Below are 18,064 nucleotides of genomic sequence, written 5' to 3' on the forward strand. Positions count from 1 at the left end.
CCCAGTCAGAAGTACCATCTAGGTTTCTTGAATTCCATCTTGTACTTTTTACCCTTATATCTGACATATTTACAGGCATCTTTTCCATCTTTATTCATTTTATGCATTTGCATTTAACTTTATAGAACAGCAAAATCCAGTATGTACAGAAATAAACTCCTGAACACCATATAAACTTCAATTTTGGAGGAGTGGTCACTGAATGATATGTCTAGGGTTGTTCATTACTATATCTCTGGTGCCCGGCCTAGCTGGAATAGTGCCTGACACACTCAGATCTTTACCTTATGAGAATAATTCATTCTATAAAAAAAAAGGACATGTAAACATGGATCCAATTAAAATGGGGAGATAAATCAGTGAAAAGGTTTTGATTGGAACTTTATCTTGAATATGGAACCACAGATTATAAAAGTAAATTAATCTTAGATTTAATAAAATGTAGATTATAATGAAAATTCCATGCTAAATTTTAGAATGGACAATTTTTGACAAAACTATTTTATAGCCAATTAACTTCACTTTTTCATGTTTGACTTTTACAACAGGAATACAGACTTTTTTTTCAAAAAAACACTTTTTGAAACTGTGAAGGTTTCATCATTTTTTCCAAGGACATTTCTTTTTTTTTAATGTTTATTTTTTGGGCGGGGAGAGAGAAGGAGAGTGAGAGAGAGAGAGGTGGGGAGAAGGGCAGAGAGAGAGAGAGAGAGAGAGGGAGAAACAGAATCAGAATCAGAAGCAAGTTCCAGGCTCTGAGCTGTCAGCACAGAGCCTGACATGGGGCTTGAACTAACAGACTGTGAGATGATGACCTGAGCCAAAGTTGGACGCTTAACTGACTGAGCCACTCAGGCACCCTCCAAGGACCTTTCTTAATCTTGAATATAATTATTTAAATAAATTTCTCTTTTCAAGTATCTGTTATATCATTCCCCTTGTTGATTCTTTATTTGTTAGTTGGTCTTTAATTGGGCATAGCCCTTAACTGTCAGTGGCTTTGTATAATATTGTAATGGTTCTCCAACATTACTTTGATTTACTTGTAGAAATTCTGTATCTTATGTAAGAATTTTAATTTGGGGGGCACTTGGTGGCTCTGTCGGTTAAGCATCCGACTCCGGCTCAGGTCATCATCTCATGGTTCGGTTTGTGAGTATGCGCCCTGCGTTGGGCTGTGTGCTGACAGCTCAGAGCCTGGAGCCTGCTTCGGATTCTATGTCTCCCTCTCTCTCTGCCCCCGCCCCTCGTGCTCTGTCTCTCTCTCTCAAAAATAAACATTTAAAAAAAATTTAAAGAATTATCATTTTGATTTGCAGGTGATTTGTATTTGTATAAACTGAAATATTAAAAAATCATTGGGAGAGGATAGATGATTTTAAGAGGAAAGGCCCACTTCATATAGCCACATTGGTCATGCACTGCAGAACTTTAAGGGATGTCTGAAGAGAGAGAGGTGTGAGGAATGATTTAATTTTCTTTGTGGTTGGTTCTTAAGTGAGTGTTTTGATGTTATGATATGATATGATATGTTTTCCTACCTAAGCATATAACTACAGGGACTCAGATAATCAATAATGTGGTCATGAGAAACCCCTTCCCCATCACTCGTGGTTAATAAAAATTGTTGATTGAATGAGTGAATATACTGGATCTGCTTTTCCTGTATAATTTAATATTGCGTTCATCTCTCCAAGAAAATAACTAGAAATAAAACACGTGTGACAAATGTAGTATTAAAAAGCATATGAATAAAGAATTTTTAAGCGCTGACTCTATATGAGACATATCATAAGCCCTGCAGGGTATATGAGGATAACTTAACCATGATCAGTTATGAGGCTTATATCCAAGAGATAATAAATATTGATAGTTAAACCACAATGTTGATTTTCTGTAACGAATATACAAGCATTCAGATATTCAAAAGACTGTTGTCTCTCTTGATGTAGTTAATTTAGGAGCCTTATTTATTGATTCATTCACTGCACTCAAGAATTATTTATTGTAGACACGCTATGAGACGGGCATTTTCCAAGTATAGGGGATTTATTGAGGACAGAGTATGTAACAGGCATTTTCCGAGTACAGGAACAAGTTGGACAAGTAGTTCTCATGAAATTTACATCTGGTCAGAGGAGACAGACAACAAAACAACAGATTAATAAACAAGAAAAATAGCCGATAATAAGAATTCAGGTGCTGTGAGGTGAGAACATCATGTATCAGATGCCACTTTAGGTGGCAGATCAGTGAAGACCTGTCTGAGTGATCAGCCAGATGTAGGTGCCGGGAGAGCATTCCAGACTGGGGGCAGTTAGAGCTTGGTTGCTTGAGGAGCCCCAGAGAGGCCAGGTAGGGGATTAAAGGAGCTTGGCTTTTATTCTCTATTCACTGAGAAGCCAAGTAGGATAATTAAGATGTTAAGATATACTTTGTTCAAAGATTGCTCAGGCTGCTATGGGGAGAATGGATTTGAAAGGGGGCAAGTATAATATAGAAAGACCAGTTAGGTGCAGGTGATCATAGTCCATAGTGAGAGGTGGTGGAACTTGGACCAGGGTGTAATGCAGGAGATAGAAATGAACAGATTGGGATACAAGATTTGGGAGTCACATTGACAGGACGTGGCCTGGATGTGGGATTTGAAGGAAACAGAAATTTCGAGAAATTCCTAGATGTTGGTTTGAGTAACTAGGGAGGTGATGGTGTTCTTTATTAATATGAGGAAAACTGGCAGGGAGTGAGATTGGAGCAACACAACAGGTAAGGCATTAGGAATTCTGTTTTCACCCATTGTAAGTTGTCTGTTTAGATATCCACCTCGAGTTGTCAAGTCGGTATTTTGAATTAAAAAAAAAGTTGATCACCATTTTCCAATGAGAACATAAGAAATAAATTGTACTAAATTTTAAGTTGGTAGCTGAAATAATTCAAATGCCTATTTTTATATTGATTTAACAATTTAAGTTACCTGTGCATATTTTTAAATCACATGAAATATGTTAAATTAGACATAGTGCTTTTTTTTATCTACATTTTACAAAACAATTTTATTCAAAAGCTTCCTGTACATTTATGACAGCTTCACATGCATTTTTGACATCAGTTTCTTTGGCACAACTACTGCAATTCTGGGGGGTTATGTAAGTGTTTCTTCTTAAAGGGATCTTTGAAAGGCTTTTATAATAGTATCCAACACTTGAAATTCTGAGGTCATCCTAGTAATATCTGTGTTATTATTTCTCTTACCCATTGCATTCTAGACTGGCATATTTTACAATAATGTATATTTACCAAATAATACATTGTTGTTCAAAATAAAGTAATTAAGGCAATATCTGATAAATGGAAAACAACACAGATTCAGAAATAAGGCAACTTTTTCTTTTTCCCTCCGTATCCTTCTTTTTTCACTTAATAAATTGTGGAGATTATTCACAGCAGTACATATGACCATTTTTCAATGTCTGCCTAGTAATCCATTATATAAATGTACCATTATGTATTTAAACAGCCTTCCAGTGGTGATATAGGTAGCTTATTATCTTTGCTGTAACAAACAGTGCCATAGTGAATATGCTGGTACTTCTTTTGTGTAAAATCTCTGGAACAAAGGATAAATGCATTTTAAAATTTGTTAGATAGTGCCTATCTACCTTCCAAGGAGGTGGTGGTAACAATCTTTCGACTGCCAAGAAGAATGAAGGGTATATATCAACACTCTCCAAAATCGTGCATTGTCAAACTTTTTTTTTGTCCTGGCCTTTTAGTGAAAATAATACGTCATTGTAGAGTAGTGATTGCATTGTTTTTATTATGGAAAATTCTTTTAAATATCCTCAGAGGTAGTAAGTTTTTGTCTTTTGACAGGGAATTTGAGTTTGGGAAAAGAAAGTCTTATGCATAAGAGATATTAAGTTAGTTGTTACTTTAAGGTTTTGTTTGGTTTGGTTTTATTTTGTTGGTTTTTCTTCTATTTGTTAGTTTTGAGAAGAGGGCTTAGTGGAAAGCAAGATCTAACTTTTAGAGAAAATTAATATTTTTATTTATCTTATAAATTTTCTTAGAAGCTAAGTTTCAAAAGAAAAGCTCCAAAAATGTCTAAAGTAATGGCACTATCAATTGGTATAAGATTACGTTTTGCCAAGGGGAATCATTTGAATTGAACAATCATTTGGATGTATAGTGTGATCTGAAGTTTGTTTAAAAACAAATCACACACTGTGAAGCCTTTAGCTCAAATAGGTTTCTTTCACAGAAAGGTACATTAAAAACAAATAATTTAAATTTTCATGGGCAGGATTTTTAAAATTAGGTATTGCATACTTTTTAATTTTCTTCCTTTATACCAAAAGTAGATAGATAATCTAGAAGAGATCATTTTTACCATTGATGAACAAGCATTATTTGGATAATATTTACAGAAGTCTATAATTTTTCTACAAAGCAGGTCAAATTATTTATATTTTTCCCTTCTAAATCTAATCTGTATATAGCAATATGGATAAAATTATCTAAAATTAGACATATTAGCTAGCCAAATTTAGTTAAATATTTGTTTTAAATTTTAAAATGTTTCACTTCAGAACAAGTTATGTTTTAAACAGCGAACTGATTTTTGTACTTATGTTTTCCTCAGACTTTGTCAAATTTAGTGTCTTTTACTCTAACACAAACTGCTTTTGAGAGAAGCAGACTTGAAGCTTGATGCGTTATAAATCAGATATCTGAAAATCTATGTATATAGGCATCAGACTTTATTAAAATGTTCATTGTGCCAATTGTTCTCTACAGTTTTTCAAAATGAAACTGTCTTAAACCACCTTATTTTTATTTTCTGTGAAAAATTGAATTACTATCTGATCAGTTTGCTGTGAGAGAATTTTTAGCAGTTTTCAGGGATAGCACCTTTCTTTCTTAAATATTTAATATGTCTGCATTCTGTTCTGCAGAGAAATGGTCAATGCCTGGTTTGCTGAGAGAGTCCACACCATCCCTGTGTGCAAAGAAGGTATCAGAAGCCACACAGAATCTTGCTCTTGCCCCTCGCAGCAGAGTCCCCGTGCAGATAGCAGTGCACCTGGAACACCAACCAGGAAAATCTCTGCCTCCGAATTTGACCGGCCTCTTAGACCCATTGTTGTCAAGGATTCTGAGGGAACCGTGAGCTTCCTCTCTGACTCAGAAAAGAAGGAACAGATGCCTCTAACCCCCCCAAGGTTTGATAATGATGAAGGGGACCAGTGCTCAAGACTCTTGGAATTAGTGAAAGATATCTCTAGTCATTTGGATGTCACAGCCTTATGTCACAAAATTTTCTTGCATATTCATGGACTTATCTCTGCCGATCGCTATTCCCTGTTCCTTGTCTGTGAGGACAGCTCCAACGACAAGTTTCTTATCAGCCGCCTGTTTGATGTTGCAGAAGGTTCAACACTGGAAGAAGCTTCAAATAACTGTATCCGCTTAGAATGGAACAAAGGCATTGTGGGACATGTGGCAGCATTGGGTGAGCCCTTAAACATCAAAGATGCTTACGAGGTAAGTGGGGAATCATTGAGATGGGGTAGCAGGATGAGGAGAGGAACATGGATGGAACATTGGACAACTGCTGGGAATGGTAGGGATATTTCAAGCTGAGATGTAACAGGATTACTGAATGTAGTAATTTGCACACTTACTTAAAATTGGTACGTATGGTAAGAACTTTCCCATCTTTTTAAATTCCAGGGTTTCTTTACTTGTGGTTGAGTCAAGGATATGGGCCCTAGAGAAAGCTTGTCTTGTTTTCTTCTTGGTGATAATTTAACATAGCTCATCTCATAGTTGTATTCTCTTTTTGACTATAATTATCCTTATCTATTTTATCTCCCAAGGATTTTACTGACAATCTAAAATGCTAGGTCCAAAACCTGTCAAAAAATGAAACCAGTAGTCTTTTTTCATTCATTTGTTCATTCATTTATCTATTTATTCAAATTAATTATATTCATTCATTTGAAGTCCCGTTGACACCAAAATCTGATTTTCTTTCTTTCCATATTTTCTTTCATTTATTTTATTAAACAAATAAATTTATGTCTTCAAAAAAATAGAAATTGTTGCTCTAAAATAGTTCAGCAGAAAGATTTGGTATTTCTTCTACTTTGCTTCAATTATATACAGGTCTTTAATTATGGTCTTAAAGATTACACTATATGATTCTTCAAATTTTTCATTTAAAATTATCTTTTTTATTAATAGAAATATTTTTTTTAAAGATTTATTTATTTTTGAGAGAGAGAGCACAAGCAGGAAAGGGGCAGAGAGAGAAGGCAACAGACGATCTGAAGCAGGCTCCGCGCTGACAGCAGTGAGCCCGATGTGGGGCTTGAACTTACCAACCATGAGATTGTGACCTGAGCCAAAGTTGGACTCTCAATCAACTGAGCTACCCAGGTGCCCCAGAATTATGGTTTTTAAATAAAGCATCTTAGGGACACCCGGGTGGCTCAGTCGGTTAAGTGTCTGACTCTTGATCTTGGCTTAGGTCATAATCTCACAGTTTGTGAGATCCAGCCCCATGTGGGACTCTGTGCTGACAGTGCAGAGCCTGCTTAGGATTCTCTCTCCTTCTCTGCCCCTCCTCCAATTATGTGTGCGCACGCTCTCTCTCTCTCTCTCTCTCTTTCTCTCAAAATAAAGAAACGTAAATAAAAAATATAAATAAATAAAACATCTTAATTGAATGGCACTTTGTTTATCAGGTATTTTCAAGCACCGTAATAGAACAATTGTTCTAGCTACCTACCATGTGGTACAGTAAATATTCCGTGGCAATCCCGGTTTGCAATTCCTCTCTGTAATTTGAAGGGTCATTGCTTTTTTTATTCATCCCTGTATTCATGATAGCTAATGCAATGCCTGGCACATAGTCAAGTCTTTTTTTTTTTTTTTTAACATTTATTTATTTTTGACAGACAGAGACAGAGTATGAGTAGGGGAGGGGCAGAGAGAAAGGGAGACCCAGAATCAGAAGTAAGCTGTAATCTCTGAGCTGTCAGCACAGAGCTGGGTGGGGGGCTTGAATCCACCACCCGCGAGATCATGACCTGAGCTGAAGTCAGACGCTTAACTGACTGAGCCACTCAGGTGCCCCAGTAAAGTCTTTTTTTTTTTCCAAAAATTTTTAATGTTTATTTATTTTAGAGACAGAGAGACAGAGCACAAGTGGGGGAGGGGCAGAGAGAGAGCCAGAGACAGAATCTGAAGCAGGCTGCAGGCTCTGAGCTGTCAGCACAGAGCCCGATGCGGGGCTCAAACCCACAAACCGTGAGATCATGACCTGAGCCAAAGTCGGACACTTAACCTACTGAGCCACCCAGGCATCCTCCCAGTCAAGTCTTAATAAATATTTACTAAATTAAAATTATATAGTAGATAGGATAGGTAAGTAGAATAGAAAGGAGGTCATAATAGATGCCCAGGAAAATGTGGTAAGTTCAGGGAAGCAGGAGATATCATTAGTTGGGGAGATGAAGAAATGTTTCTTTGAGGAAGCACCGCTTGATATGGACCCTAGAAAACAGGTAAGATTTGAATAGATTGGTTTGTATACATGGTGAAATCCAGATGTAAAGAGAAGTTGAAAGAAGCAACAGGGCAGGTGCACCACATGTCATCGTATAGACATGTGTAGGTAATAGTGTAGACATTGAGGAGCTATGGGAGCAGAGCCTGGAGATTACTGGGGTCTTGAATGCCAGGCTGAGGGGTGTGTATATGGACTAGAACCACGAGGGATAATTAAAGGTGGTTTGAAAGGGGGATTGCTATGATTCATACTGTGCTTTAGCAGGATGAATTTTACAGTGGTCATAAAATGAATTAGAAAAATTCTAGAAACTGGGAGGACAGATTATTGAATAGTGTGAGGCAGTGAGTACCTGAACCAGGACACTAGCCTTATGAGCAAAGAAAGGAGTGGATTTCCGATAAAGAAGTGGAATCTGTTGGAGTTGGTCGCTAATAGGAGTTGAAAGTGAGGGGAAAGGAAGAGGTAGGATGACTGAGGGTTTGAAGATGGGTGAGTAAATATGGTAGCCAGTGAGGAATATTGAGAGCAGGGATTTAGGGAAAGATGTGAAATCCTGAGGTATTTTCCAGAATCCATTCTATACAAGGAGTTTATTCAATTTTGATTCTTCTTGGAGCTCTCTCTGCAACTTCTATGAGCTCTGGAGCAACGTCACACCGTCGCAGACTACAAGCGGGGTATTAAGGACACAGCTGAAGGATTGCTGCCAAATTTGCAGAATTCCCTTCCTGTCTTAGGTGACAGCTGGGTTTCCACTTTTCAATGGCACTATAGTCCCAAGTACAGTAGGACCATAAATATGCTTCAGCTTCGCTGAGAAAGCCTTCATTTGTCTGCGTGGTTCTGAGTTTCTGCAGCCCTGAGAATTTCTTCACTTATATGCATTTTGTTTAATACGCTTACCATTTTTGACAGTGTCAGTTTTATTTTGCAGTTAGTAATGATTTAATTCTTGTACTGCTGTCTCAAAGGGGTCCATGTCCTTGATTTGCAGTGCTTCCAGGGTGAAGCGTCTTAGCCTGTGGATTCTTCATGTTGCTGCATCACCCTTGGCACCCTTGATCCGTGTTTATAGTGGCCCTGCAGAAGTTATTTGTGTCCCAAGGATTTCATTTAGAAGTTGTGGGGTTGATCTTTGCCATACAGTTTACATTGTTGTTGACAGTAGAAGTCAATTGGCTAATGGATAATTCATAATTCAGCCCCACCCATGATTCATATCAAAATAGTGTCTCATAGCCTTTTGTGAAAGTAGTCAGAATGCATTCTGCTTTCTGAATCCTACCTCTTTAAACATGCATCTGTGAAAATTACACCCTAAAAGCAGTATTTCTTAAAGCTTATTTGACCATAGAACCCTTGAAAAGTTGTGCAAAACCCTGAGGTGGCCATGAAACATAATCATACTCAGATTGAAGCTAAAAATAAAAAAAATAGTCTCATAGATAAGTCAGTTGTAAGAAGTAGTCAACATTTGATTCGTTTTTTAAAACTTTGTGACAGAATGATATAAATGTGAGAAGTCATCTATTTTATTACTAATAAAATAACACATTCATTTATTTAAAATATAAAACAAGATCCATAACTTAAACCAGTGATTCTCAATCAGACCGCAAATACTAATGAGAGGGTATTTGCTGTCTGTAGATAGATGTTCAATCACACATCATCTCCTTCTGCATCAGCCCATCATTTGTGTAACTTTCCTGAATGTGGCACAGCATTTATTGATAATAAGATATTAAAACGTAATCATCAGAACAACTCAGGACAACTGTATAAATGTGTTTGGTATTCTTCTTCTATATGAAAACTAGGTATCCTCTAGTATCTATATTGGATTGTGTATAGTGAAGGTTTTTCAGAGAAATTGACTCAATAGGATACACATATATATGAGAAGAAGTTTATTACAGAAATTAGCTTACTGGATTATGGAGGCATAGAATTTCCACAGTCTGCCCACTGCCTGAAAGCTGGACAAGTAGGAAAGCCGGTGGTGTAATTCAGAGTCTGAAGGCCTGAGAATTGGGCAACCCGTAGTCTAAGTCTGTTGTGGGTTCGAATCCAAAAGCCTGGGAACCAAGAACTTCAATGGAGAGCAGGTGGGCAGAAGAAGGTAGATGTTTCAACTTAAGTAGAAAGGATGAATTTGTCCTTCCTCTGCCTCTTTGTTCTATTCAGGCCCTCAATAATTTAAATGATGCCAACCTGCATTGGTGAAGATCTTCTTTGTTCAGTTTATTGATTCAAATGCTAATCTCTTCTAGAGACATCCTTACAGACATATCCAAGAATAATGTTTTACCAGCTATTCGAGCATTCCTTAGCTTAGTCAAGCTGACACTTAAAATTGACCATCACAGATTGCATTGAACACCTAGTGTCATGCCCTACAGAACACTCAAGATTCCCCAAGATTTCCTGTCAAAGGATTTGTATTGTCAAAACACTCCTTTTTCTCTTAAGTCAACCAGAATGCAAAACTTAGACTCTTCTCCTGTTTCCATAGGACAGCCACTCCAGGTATGCTATGATTTCTAGGAAGAAGACTTGGAGGGTTTTAGGGGAGGGTCTCTGCCATTCATATGGCCTTTACCATGTAGCTGCTGTTCTTCCCCACCCTGATGACTTCATTCCTCCTTTTGCATTCCTTATCAAGATAAGTAAGTCTTTACCGTCTCTCACTTTGCACGTCTCACTTTATCAAGAAGTTTTCCTGAAAAACTGTGAGCCCTCTGGGGAGCCTGGGTGGCGTAGTCGGTTGGGCATCCGACTTCGGCTCAGGTCATGATCTCACAGTCTGTGAGTTTGAGCCCCGCATCGAGCCCTGTGCTGTCAGTTCAGAGCCTGGAGCCTGCTTAGGATTCTGTGTCTCCCTCTCTGCCCCTCCCCCACTCACGCTCTGTCTCTCTCTATCAAAAAATGAATAAATGTTAAAAAAAATTAAAAAAAAGAACTATGAGCTCTCTCAAAGAATTTCTAATGAGTAAAATGATTTCCAAAATGAATTTTAGAAGAAAGAAGTAACAATATCAACTGTTTTAATCTTGATAAATCTACCAATCTGTCATGATCTAATTGCACCCCAAGGAACATAGTGTGGGAACCACTATATCTGTCTTTGTTTAATGTTCTAATAAGTTTTAGACATTGTCTTAAAAATGCCACTCTGTAAGAGAAAAATAGCTTATAAATTGGCAAGTCTACTATGTTGTTTTCTGTTATTTTTACTTTTATGTAATTTCAAACTTAAGGGAAAGTTGTAAGTCTAGTAGAAAAAACTTCCATATACATTCTACCCAAATTCTCCAGCTGCTTATGTTTTGCCACATTTACTTTATCATTTTTTTCTTCCATATATAATACATGTAAGTAATATGTGTATACTATTTTTCTGAACCACTTAATAAGTTGGAAATATTTTTACTAAATTTTTCAGTGAATGTTTTCTAACTGGGATATTCTTTTATATAATTTGAATACATTTGTCCAGGATTATGATACAATGCTATTACCTAATAGTCCATAGTTCAATTTAGTCTATTGTCTCATTAATGTTCTTCATAGCTATTTTTTCCTCTGATCAAGGGTGTGATCCAGAATTATATAATGAATATGCTTGTCATGTGTCTTTAGTCTTCTTTAAATCTGGAATAGTTTCTCTGTTTCTTTATCTATCTGTACATGTATTTTGAGAGTACAGGCTAATTATTTTGTCAAATTTTTGAGGAGACTCAAAGTAGGCATTTTGGACAGAACAACAGATATCAATGATGAGACCTTGTTTGGGCTTCCAAACAACAGTCAGTTCTTCACTTTTCCTACACCAGGTGGATATCCTACAACCCAATTCAATTCTGATGCTAACTGCTAATAGTTAGCACTAACTACCACTTGTAACTAACTGCTGACACTATACTACTACTAGTTAGCACAGACCCCACAGTCTAAAGACTCAATCCCACTAGATTGTCCACAGTTCCCAGTTCAGATACCAGCCACAAACAGGGCCCCCAAGCTACCCACATTTATGCCAACCTACAAATTAGGTGATTCCTCTTTCAGGTTCAATAATTTGCTGGAATGATTCACATAACTCAAGGAAGCACTATATTTACAATTATAGTTTTATTTTAATGTATACAATTCAGGAACAACTAAATGGAAGAGATGCATTAGGGCAAAGAATAGGAGGTGGGGGAACAGAAATTCCATTCCTTTACCAGGAGGTGCACCACAATCCTAGCACGTAGATATCTTCACCAACTTGGACACTCCTCCAAACCTCATTGTTTTGAGGTTTTTTTAAATCAAAGTTTCATTATGTAGGCATGACTGATTAAATCCATTGGCCATTAGATTGAATTAGATCTCCAGCTCCCTCTCCCTTCTCTGGAGGTCAGGGGTGGGGCTCAGAGTTCTAACCCTATAATAAGTTGATTGATTTTTCTGTAGCCAGTCCCCGTCTGGAAGCTCTCTGGGGCCCACTCACTTATGACTCATCTCATTAGCATGAACACAGGTACAGTTGAAAGGGGCTTGTGTTGACTATCAAAAGACTTTCCTGTTACTCAGGGAATTACAGGGATTTTAGGAGCTCTGTGCCGGAACCTGGGACAAAGACTAAATATATATTTTATTAAATACCCACAGTCTTCTCAACATATGTTACCAGGAAGCATGTGATTTTGATTTATCCCAGTGTTGATGTTAATTTTGAAAACTTGGTTAGTGGTGTCTACTAGGTTTCTCCACTATACAGGAACAGTTTTTCTATTGTAATTAATAAATCTTATGATGAGGTACCTTGAGATTGTGTAAATATTCTATTCTTCATGAACCTACATTTGGTAATTTTAGTATCCATTGATTCGCTAACTCCATCATAACTTCTATATTTTTTACTTCTCATGTAACGAAGAGTTTGCCTTCTTTATTCATACATTCCTTTATTTATCTCACTATGGACTCACAGATTTTTGTTTTGTTTAATGAGTTATGATCTGTTATTATCTTTATTTATTCAAATTCTCAAATTATATCCAATTCGCCAGGCTCTGTGTCTTTTTGTTATGTTGCCATCACTCTGGGTTTTCTTGCTTTCTTGTGGGCTGAAAGTTCTAATTGACTTAACAATATGTTCCAGGCTTATCTTACACTTTCCCTGTCCTAGCCCTAGAATCATTCATTTCCCAAGGAACTCTGGTTCCTTTCATTGGAGGAAATAACCAAGATAGAAACCAAGATGTGAGCACTAGATGTGTTCATTACTTCTGGTATGTGTTTGTTGCTACCAGTATGTCAGTAGACAGAGCTAGGAAAAAAATATGTAGATATACAACACATGCCTATATTTTATTTATTTTTATATCAAAGAATTCTTAGTGATACCTTCAACACCTCAAGGTGCATTTTGTTTCTCTTCCTCCTTTTTCTATTGGGTGTTTCCTTCTCAAAAAATGAAGACCCAGGCTTCCTTATCTTTACATATTTATGCATGTTCAAACCAAGTCCCAAGCTCTTTACTCCTTTCTGTAGAATCTGGTGTCTCTCCCTTTAGGCTGAACAATTTCCATTAGCACTTCTTATAGTAAAGGTCTGGTGGTGACAAATTGTCTCAGTTTTAGTTTATCTGAAAATGCCTTTATTTTGCCTGTATTCTTGAAAGATATTTTCACTGGATAGACAATACTCAGTTAATAATTATTTTTCTTTCAACATTTTAACAGAGTTTTCCCATATTTTTGGTCTTCACTTTTCTCATGAGAAGTCAGCTGTCCTTTGTATTTTCATCTTATGTTTCATATGTATCATTTTCATAATATGTGTGTAAGTTTAAGATTTTCACTAACTTTGGAGAAATTTTGGTCTATGTCTTTAAGTATTTTTCCACTCCATCCTCTTTCTTCTCTTTGGGACTCCAATGATATATATGCTGGACCACTTGATGATGTCCCAGAAAACACCAAGGCTCTGTTAACTTTCTATAGGTTTTTTCCCCTCTCAGTCCTTCTGATTGAGTACTTTCTGTTGATTTGTCTTCAGGTTCGCTGACCCTTTCTTATTTTGTTCTTCATCTGCTATTAAATGCATTGATGAACTTTTCATTTTAGACATTGTAGTTTTCAGCTCTAGAGTTTCCATTTGTTGTTTTTTTAAGTGTTTTTTTTATAGTTTCCCATCTGTTCATTATTACCTCATTTATAATAGAAGCTTTTAAGTCCTTGTCTGTTAATTCTAACATCTGAATCATTTTTGAGTCATTTTCTATTGACTACTTTTTCTCCTCCTCACTATGGGTTGCAATTGCAAGTTTTCTTCACATGTGTTGCAATTTTTTATTGTATGCTGGATATTGTGGATGTTTTCTTGCAGGGCATTTGGATCATATCATCCTTCTTTACCCTCCTTTTACCCCTTCCCCTGATTCCCCAACATAGCTCTCTTATTAGGTACTTTGCCTTGCAAATTTTAGCCACTTTAGAAGCCCTGAATTCCTTTCAGTTCCATTTGGAACTGTTACTGCACTGGTGTACCACCTACCTTCTTGCCAGCAGGAAAATGCCCCCAGAAGAAAGCCAGAGTATTGCCTGGTTGTCATGTGTATTCCCCATTTTCATGGTCTGTAGTTTAGCTGTCTCATATATTTGTCTAGTCTTATATTTTTCAGTAGGAGGGCATGTCTGGTACCAGTTGCTTTATTTTAGCAAGTGGATATCGAAGGCCTATTTTTTTTTTACACTGTTCTCATAAACAGTCAAAGGAATAATCATGATAATAGTACCGCTCCATTTTTTCTTTGGTGTTGGCCGGAGCTAGAGCAGGTAAAAGTTCTCTATGTGTATTGCCTTTGCCCTGAGTGCATTGTTAGGAAATTCTTTGAGATGACCAAATTCACCTAAGGTGAATTTGAAGCATACATTATTCCCACCTCCTTCACTGAAATGAAATTTAGGCTGCTGTTGATTTTAAGCTCTTAGTATGCCCCCAAAGCTGTGAAAGTCCTATTGTCAGTCTGTCAAACTCTATTGCTTTGATTAGATAGTTGAGTTTGGTTCTCTTCTTTATCAATTGGTCTTGTAATTTAAATATTCATTAACAAAAATTGCTGAGGATGCATTTTATTCATATTTTGATTATTAGCTTGTAGAATAACCCACTACTTAAGTTAATAATTTTTTACCTCTTTAATTCATCAATATCAGTATCCTGTCTGCCTTTTTAGATATATTCCAATATAGTATGTTATTTAAGAAAGATTTTTTAAAAATATTCAGCCAAAGTTTTCCCTGTGTCTCAGTATAACTTTGAGCATGTTTGCAAAAAAAAAAGGCAAAAATGCAGTACTGTTTATTTATAATCTAAAATATTTATGCTGATTTTCCACTATTTTATAACTTCTGTCTTGAAATTGTCTTTAATGCCAAGTTCAACTTTCTTGGGAAATTTGGCCTCATTTCTGACCCCAGTTGATGGAATCTAGTGTAATCATTTACTTCATTCACAGCTTTGGCTTTACATGACTTGACTAATTAAAAAAAATAAATAAATGACTTTCAAAGATGAGGATTTTCCATTGTGGCTATTCCATGTTCTCTGAAGGGAATTCCAAAAACAGAGCTTTTAGAGCAATGTTGCTATAATTAGGTTGAGCATGTAACTTCCCAAGACTATTGCTTTGAGGGGAACAACGCTCATTCTGGTATGTTTGTTTCCATTCTAATCTTATCTCATATAGTAGTATCTGTCCATTTCACCTAGTGTATTTTCCCCCTCACTTACAAGGTTTGTTTTAAACTATAATAACCTAAAAATGATCACATTTGATAACGGTGATATTATTTGTTAATTAATTCCTTCATTTATTTACCAAATGCTTTGGACTTCTTTTGCTAGTGTTGGAAATACAGTGACAAACCCAAAAAAAAAAAAAAAAATCCCCTCATAGAGTTTATAGCCTAACTTTAATCTTCCCAATCTAAAGTTCAACAAAAATAGCCTTACCCTTCTTTAATTGACCCACATTTAGAACTTTTACGCCTCTCAGAAGTCCTTTGTGGTTATTGGATGTGTATGATATAACTTGTAAGAAGAAAAAAAATACAAAGATTAAGGAGTTGTTTACAGTCTGATTGAGGCCATACAGCTTGTTTTACGTACACATACACATGAAAATATTTAAAATTCCTATGAACACCTGAGATAGAAGACAGAATACTAAGGTAATATATAAACAACCATTATATGGGAAGTAAAGTCAATATTAAGCTGGTCACTTTGGAGTTGGTAGGTTTTATAGGAAAAATTTCAGAGCAGAGATGCTTTTCTTTAGGATGGCACAGAAGAATCAGATAGCGAGATGGGAACAGGCAAATTGTATTACAGAGGTGGAGAGTTGCCGCTTTTTTGTGAGTCTAAGGAATGCTATCTAAATCAGTTAATATTTTGAATTTCCATTATTTCTGAACATTTGTTTGAGTCTGTATTTTTTTGGTTCTCATAAACACTAGCTACTAAAAAATATAAATTTATCTTTGTCAAAGATGATATGTACTTAGATGATTTGATGTCTTTCCCAATGATAAAATTGTCATTCAGAGCAACAAGGTAAGTTGAAGGTTAGATTTTTCTAATCTTATAAATCAGAAAAATCAAATCTGTCCTTGAACAGGTCAGTCATTAAATTGAATTTCTTTTTTTTTACTAGGATCCTCGGTTCAATGCAGAAGTTGACCAAATTACAGGCTACAGGACACAAAGTATTCTTTGTATGCCGATTAAGAATCATAGGGAAGAGGTAAGCCAATTTTCCATTTTGTAAAAGGTCATTTGGAAACACTTTTCTTTTTGAAAAAAACTTTTACTTTGCATGTTTATGAAATAATACTGTAGTGACAAGTTAATTACGAAGAGCTTAAATATTCTAGATTTTTTTTATTTAGACTTTAGATAGGGCTGAATCTTGACAGAGACTTTACCTTGACTTAGAAATAGATTTCAGACTTTTTATTTCCTTACCTCACTACCCCACCACCACCCTAGGACCTTATTCTCTTTTACGATACATAATTGTGATTGTGGTTAGAATCAATTTATTTCATATTATATTGGAAGCATCTGAATAATGTTCATTTCATAAATGGTTATCCAATTGTAATGGTCATCAGCTGATTTTGTGGGGAGGCATTCAAAATGAGGTTTTGAAAACATGAAAATTGTAGCTAATTCCAAGTACATTTCATTGTGAAATTATAACAAGCAAATGAAATGTTTTGGTTTATATTTCATCTGACTAGAAGGTTAGGATTCTGTTAGCACTAAATTCCCTCTTCACCCATACTTATTTGAAAAAAAAAAAGTTAATAAATTAACAGTCAAATTGTATGTTTCAGTTAAACGTTTTCAGTCCTGACTGCACATCACAATCAACTGAGGAACTCTAAAATACTACCAACTAAATCTGACTCTCTGAGGGCAGTGTGTAGACACTGATATGTTTTTAAAGCTCTCCAGATAATTCTAAAGTGTAGCCAGGGTTGAAAATCACTACTGGAAGTGAAAACAAATAGATTGGAAGCACCCACACTGGGGCATCTTAACCTTGGCTGCACATTAGAATCACTTGGGAAATATTGAGAAACTTTAATGCCCAGGCTTCACCAGAAATCAGTCTCTGGAGTTGGGGCCCAAGCATCAGTATTTTGACATTCCCAGGTGATTACAATATGCTGCTAGGTTTGAGAACCACTACCAAGGATACTAAAAACACTTCGATGCTGCTGCTTGATATATATTCAAATTATGACATCTTTCCTTTCTCTCCTCCATCCGGTCCTTTACCTAGTTCCATTGATTTTCACTGTTGGAATTTTTCTCACTTCAGTTCCTTTCCTTTCACACCTATTGCCATAATTCAGATATTGAAGCAGTGCTTGAACTTTGAAAATATTCTCATAAGAGGCTTCTGTACTTGCATTCAGTTTCCCTTCAGTCCTCCCTGCTATATGCCCTGGGAATTTTCCTAAAACACAGCATTCTAAACCAGTGCTTCTAAGACATGAATGTGCATATGAATCACATAGGGATTTTGTTAAAATGCAGTTTCTGAATTCTGTAGGCCTAGGTGGGACCTGAGGTTCTTTTCTAACAAGCACCAAGTTGATGCAGACACCCCAAGTCTGCAGATCACAATTTGACTAACAGGATCCTAAAGAAGTTATTTTCTAGTAGTCTAAAATAAGTTCTCAGTGTCTTAGAGTTGCTACCTGGTTTTTTAAAGGGGATAGTTAGAGCCAAAGTCACTAAAAGTACTTGCAGTTAAACCATGAATAAAATTAATTAATTAACTACTCAGTTGATTAATTAATTAGTTAGTTAATTAATTGGTTAATTATGTGGGTGAATAAATAAAATGGAAAATGCATGGGCTAATGATGGGTTGCCAGATATAGCAGCTAAGAAGTATGTCCCTTGCAATAT

General features: G+C 36.2%; 1 protein-coding gene across 5 annotated transcripts in view; it reads left to right on the plus strand.

Moving 5' to 3' along the window:
• Window positions 1-18,064, plus strand: part of PDE5A (phosphodiesterase 5A) — a 141,580-nt gene that overhangs the window by 15,677 nt on the left and 107,839 nt on the right. For all 5 annotated transcript variants that reach the window (XM_086704315.1, XM_025922013.2, XM_086704314.1 and 2 more), the window contains exons 2-3: window positions 4,956-5,544; window positions 16,293-16,382. In XM_086704315.1, the coding sequence (XP_086560441.1) occupies window positions 4,956-5,544; window positions 16,293-16,382 (679 nt within the window). The remainder of the gene's footprint in view (window positions 1-4,955; window positions 5,545-16,292; window positions 16,383-18,064) is intronic.

The sequence above is a fragment of the Puma concolor genome, chromosome B1 (genome assembly GCF_028749965.1).
Source record: "Puma concolor isolate L17-30 chromosome B1, mPumCon1.1.hap2, whole genome shotgun sequence".
NCBI lineage: Eukaryota > Metazoa > Chordata > Mammalia > Carnivora > Felidae > Puma > Puma concolor.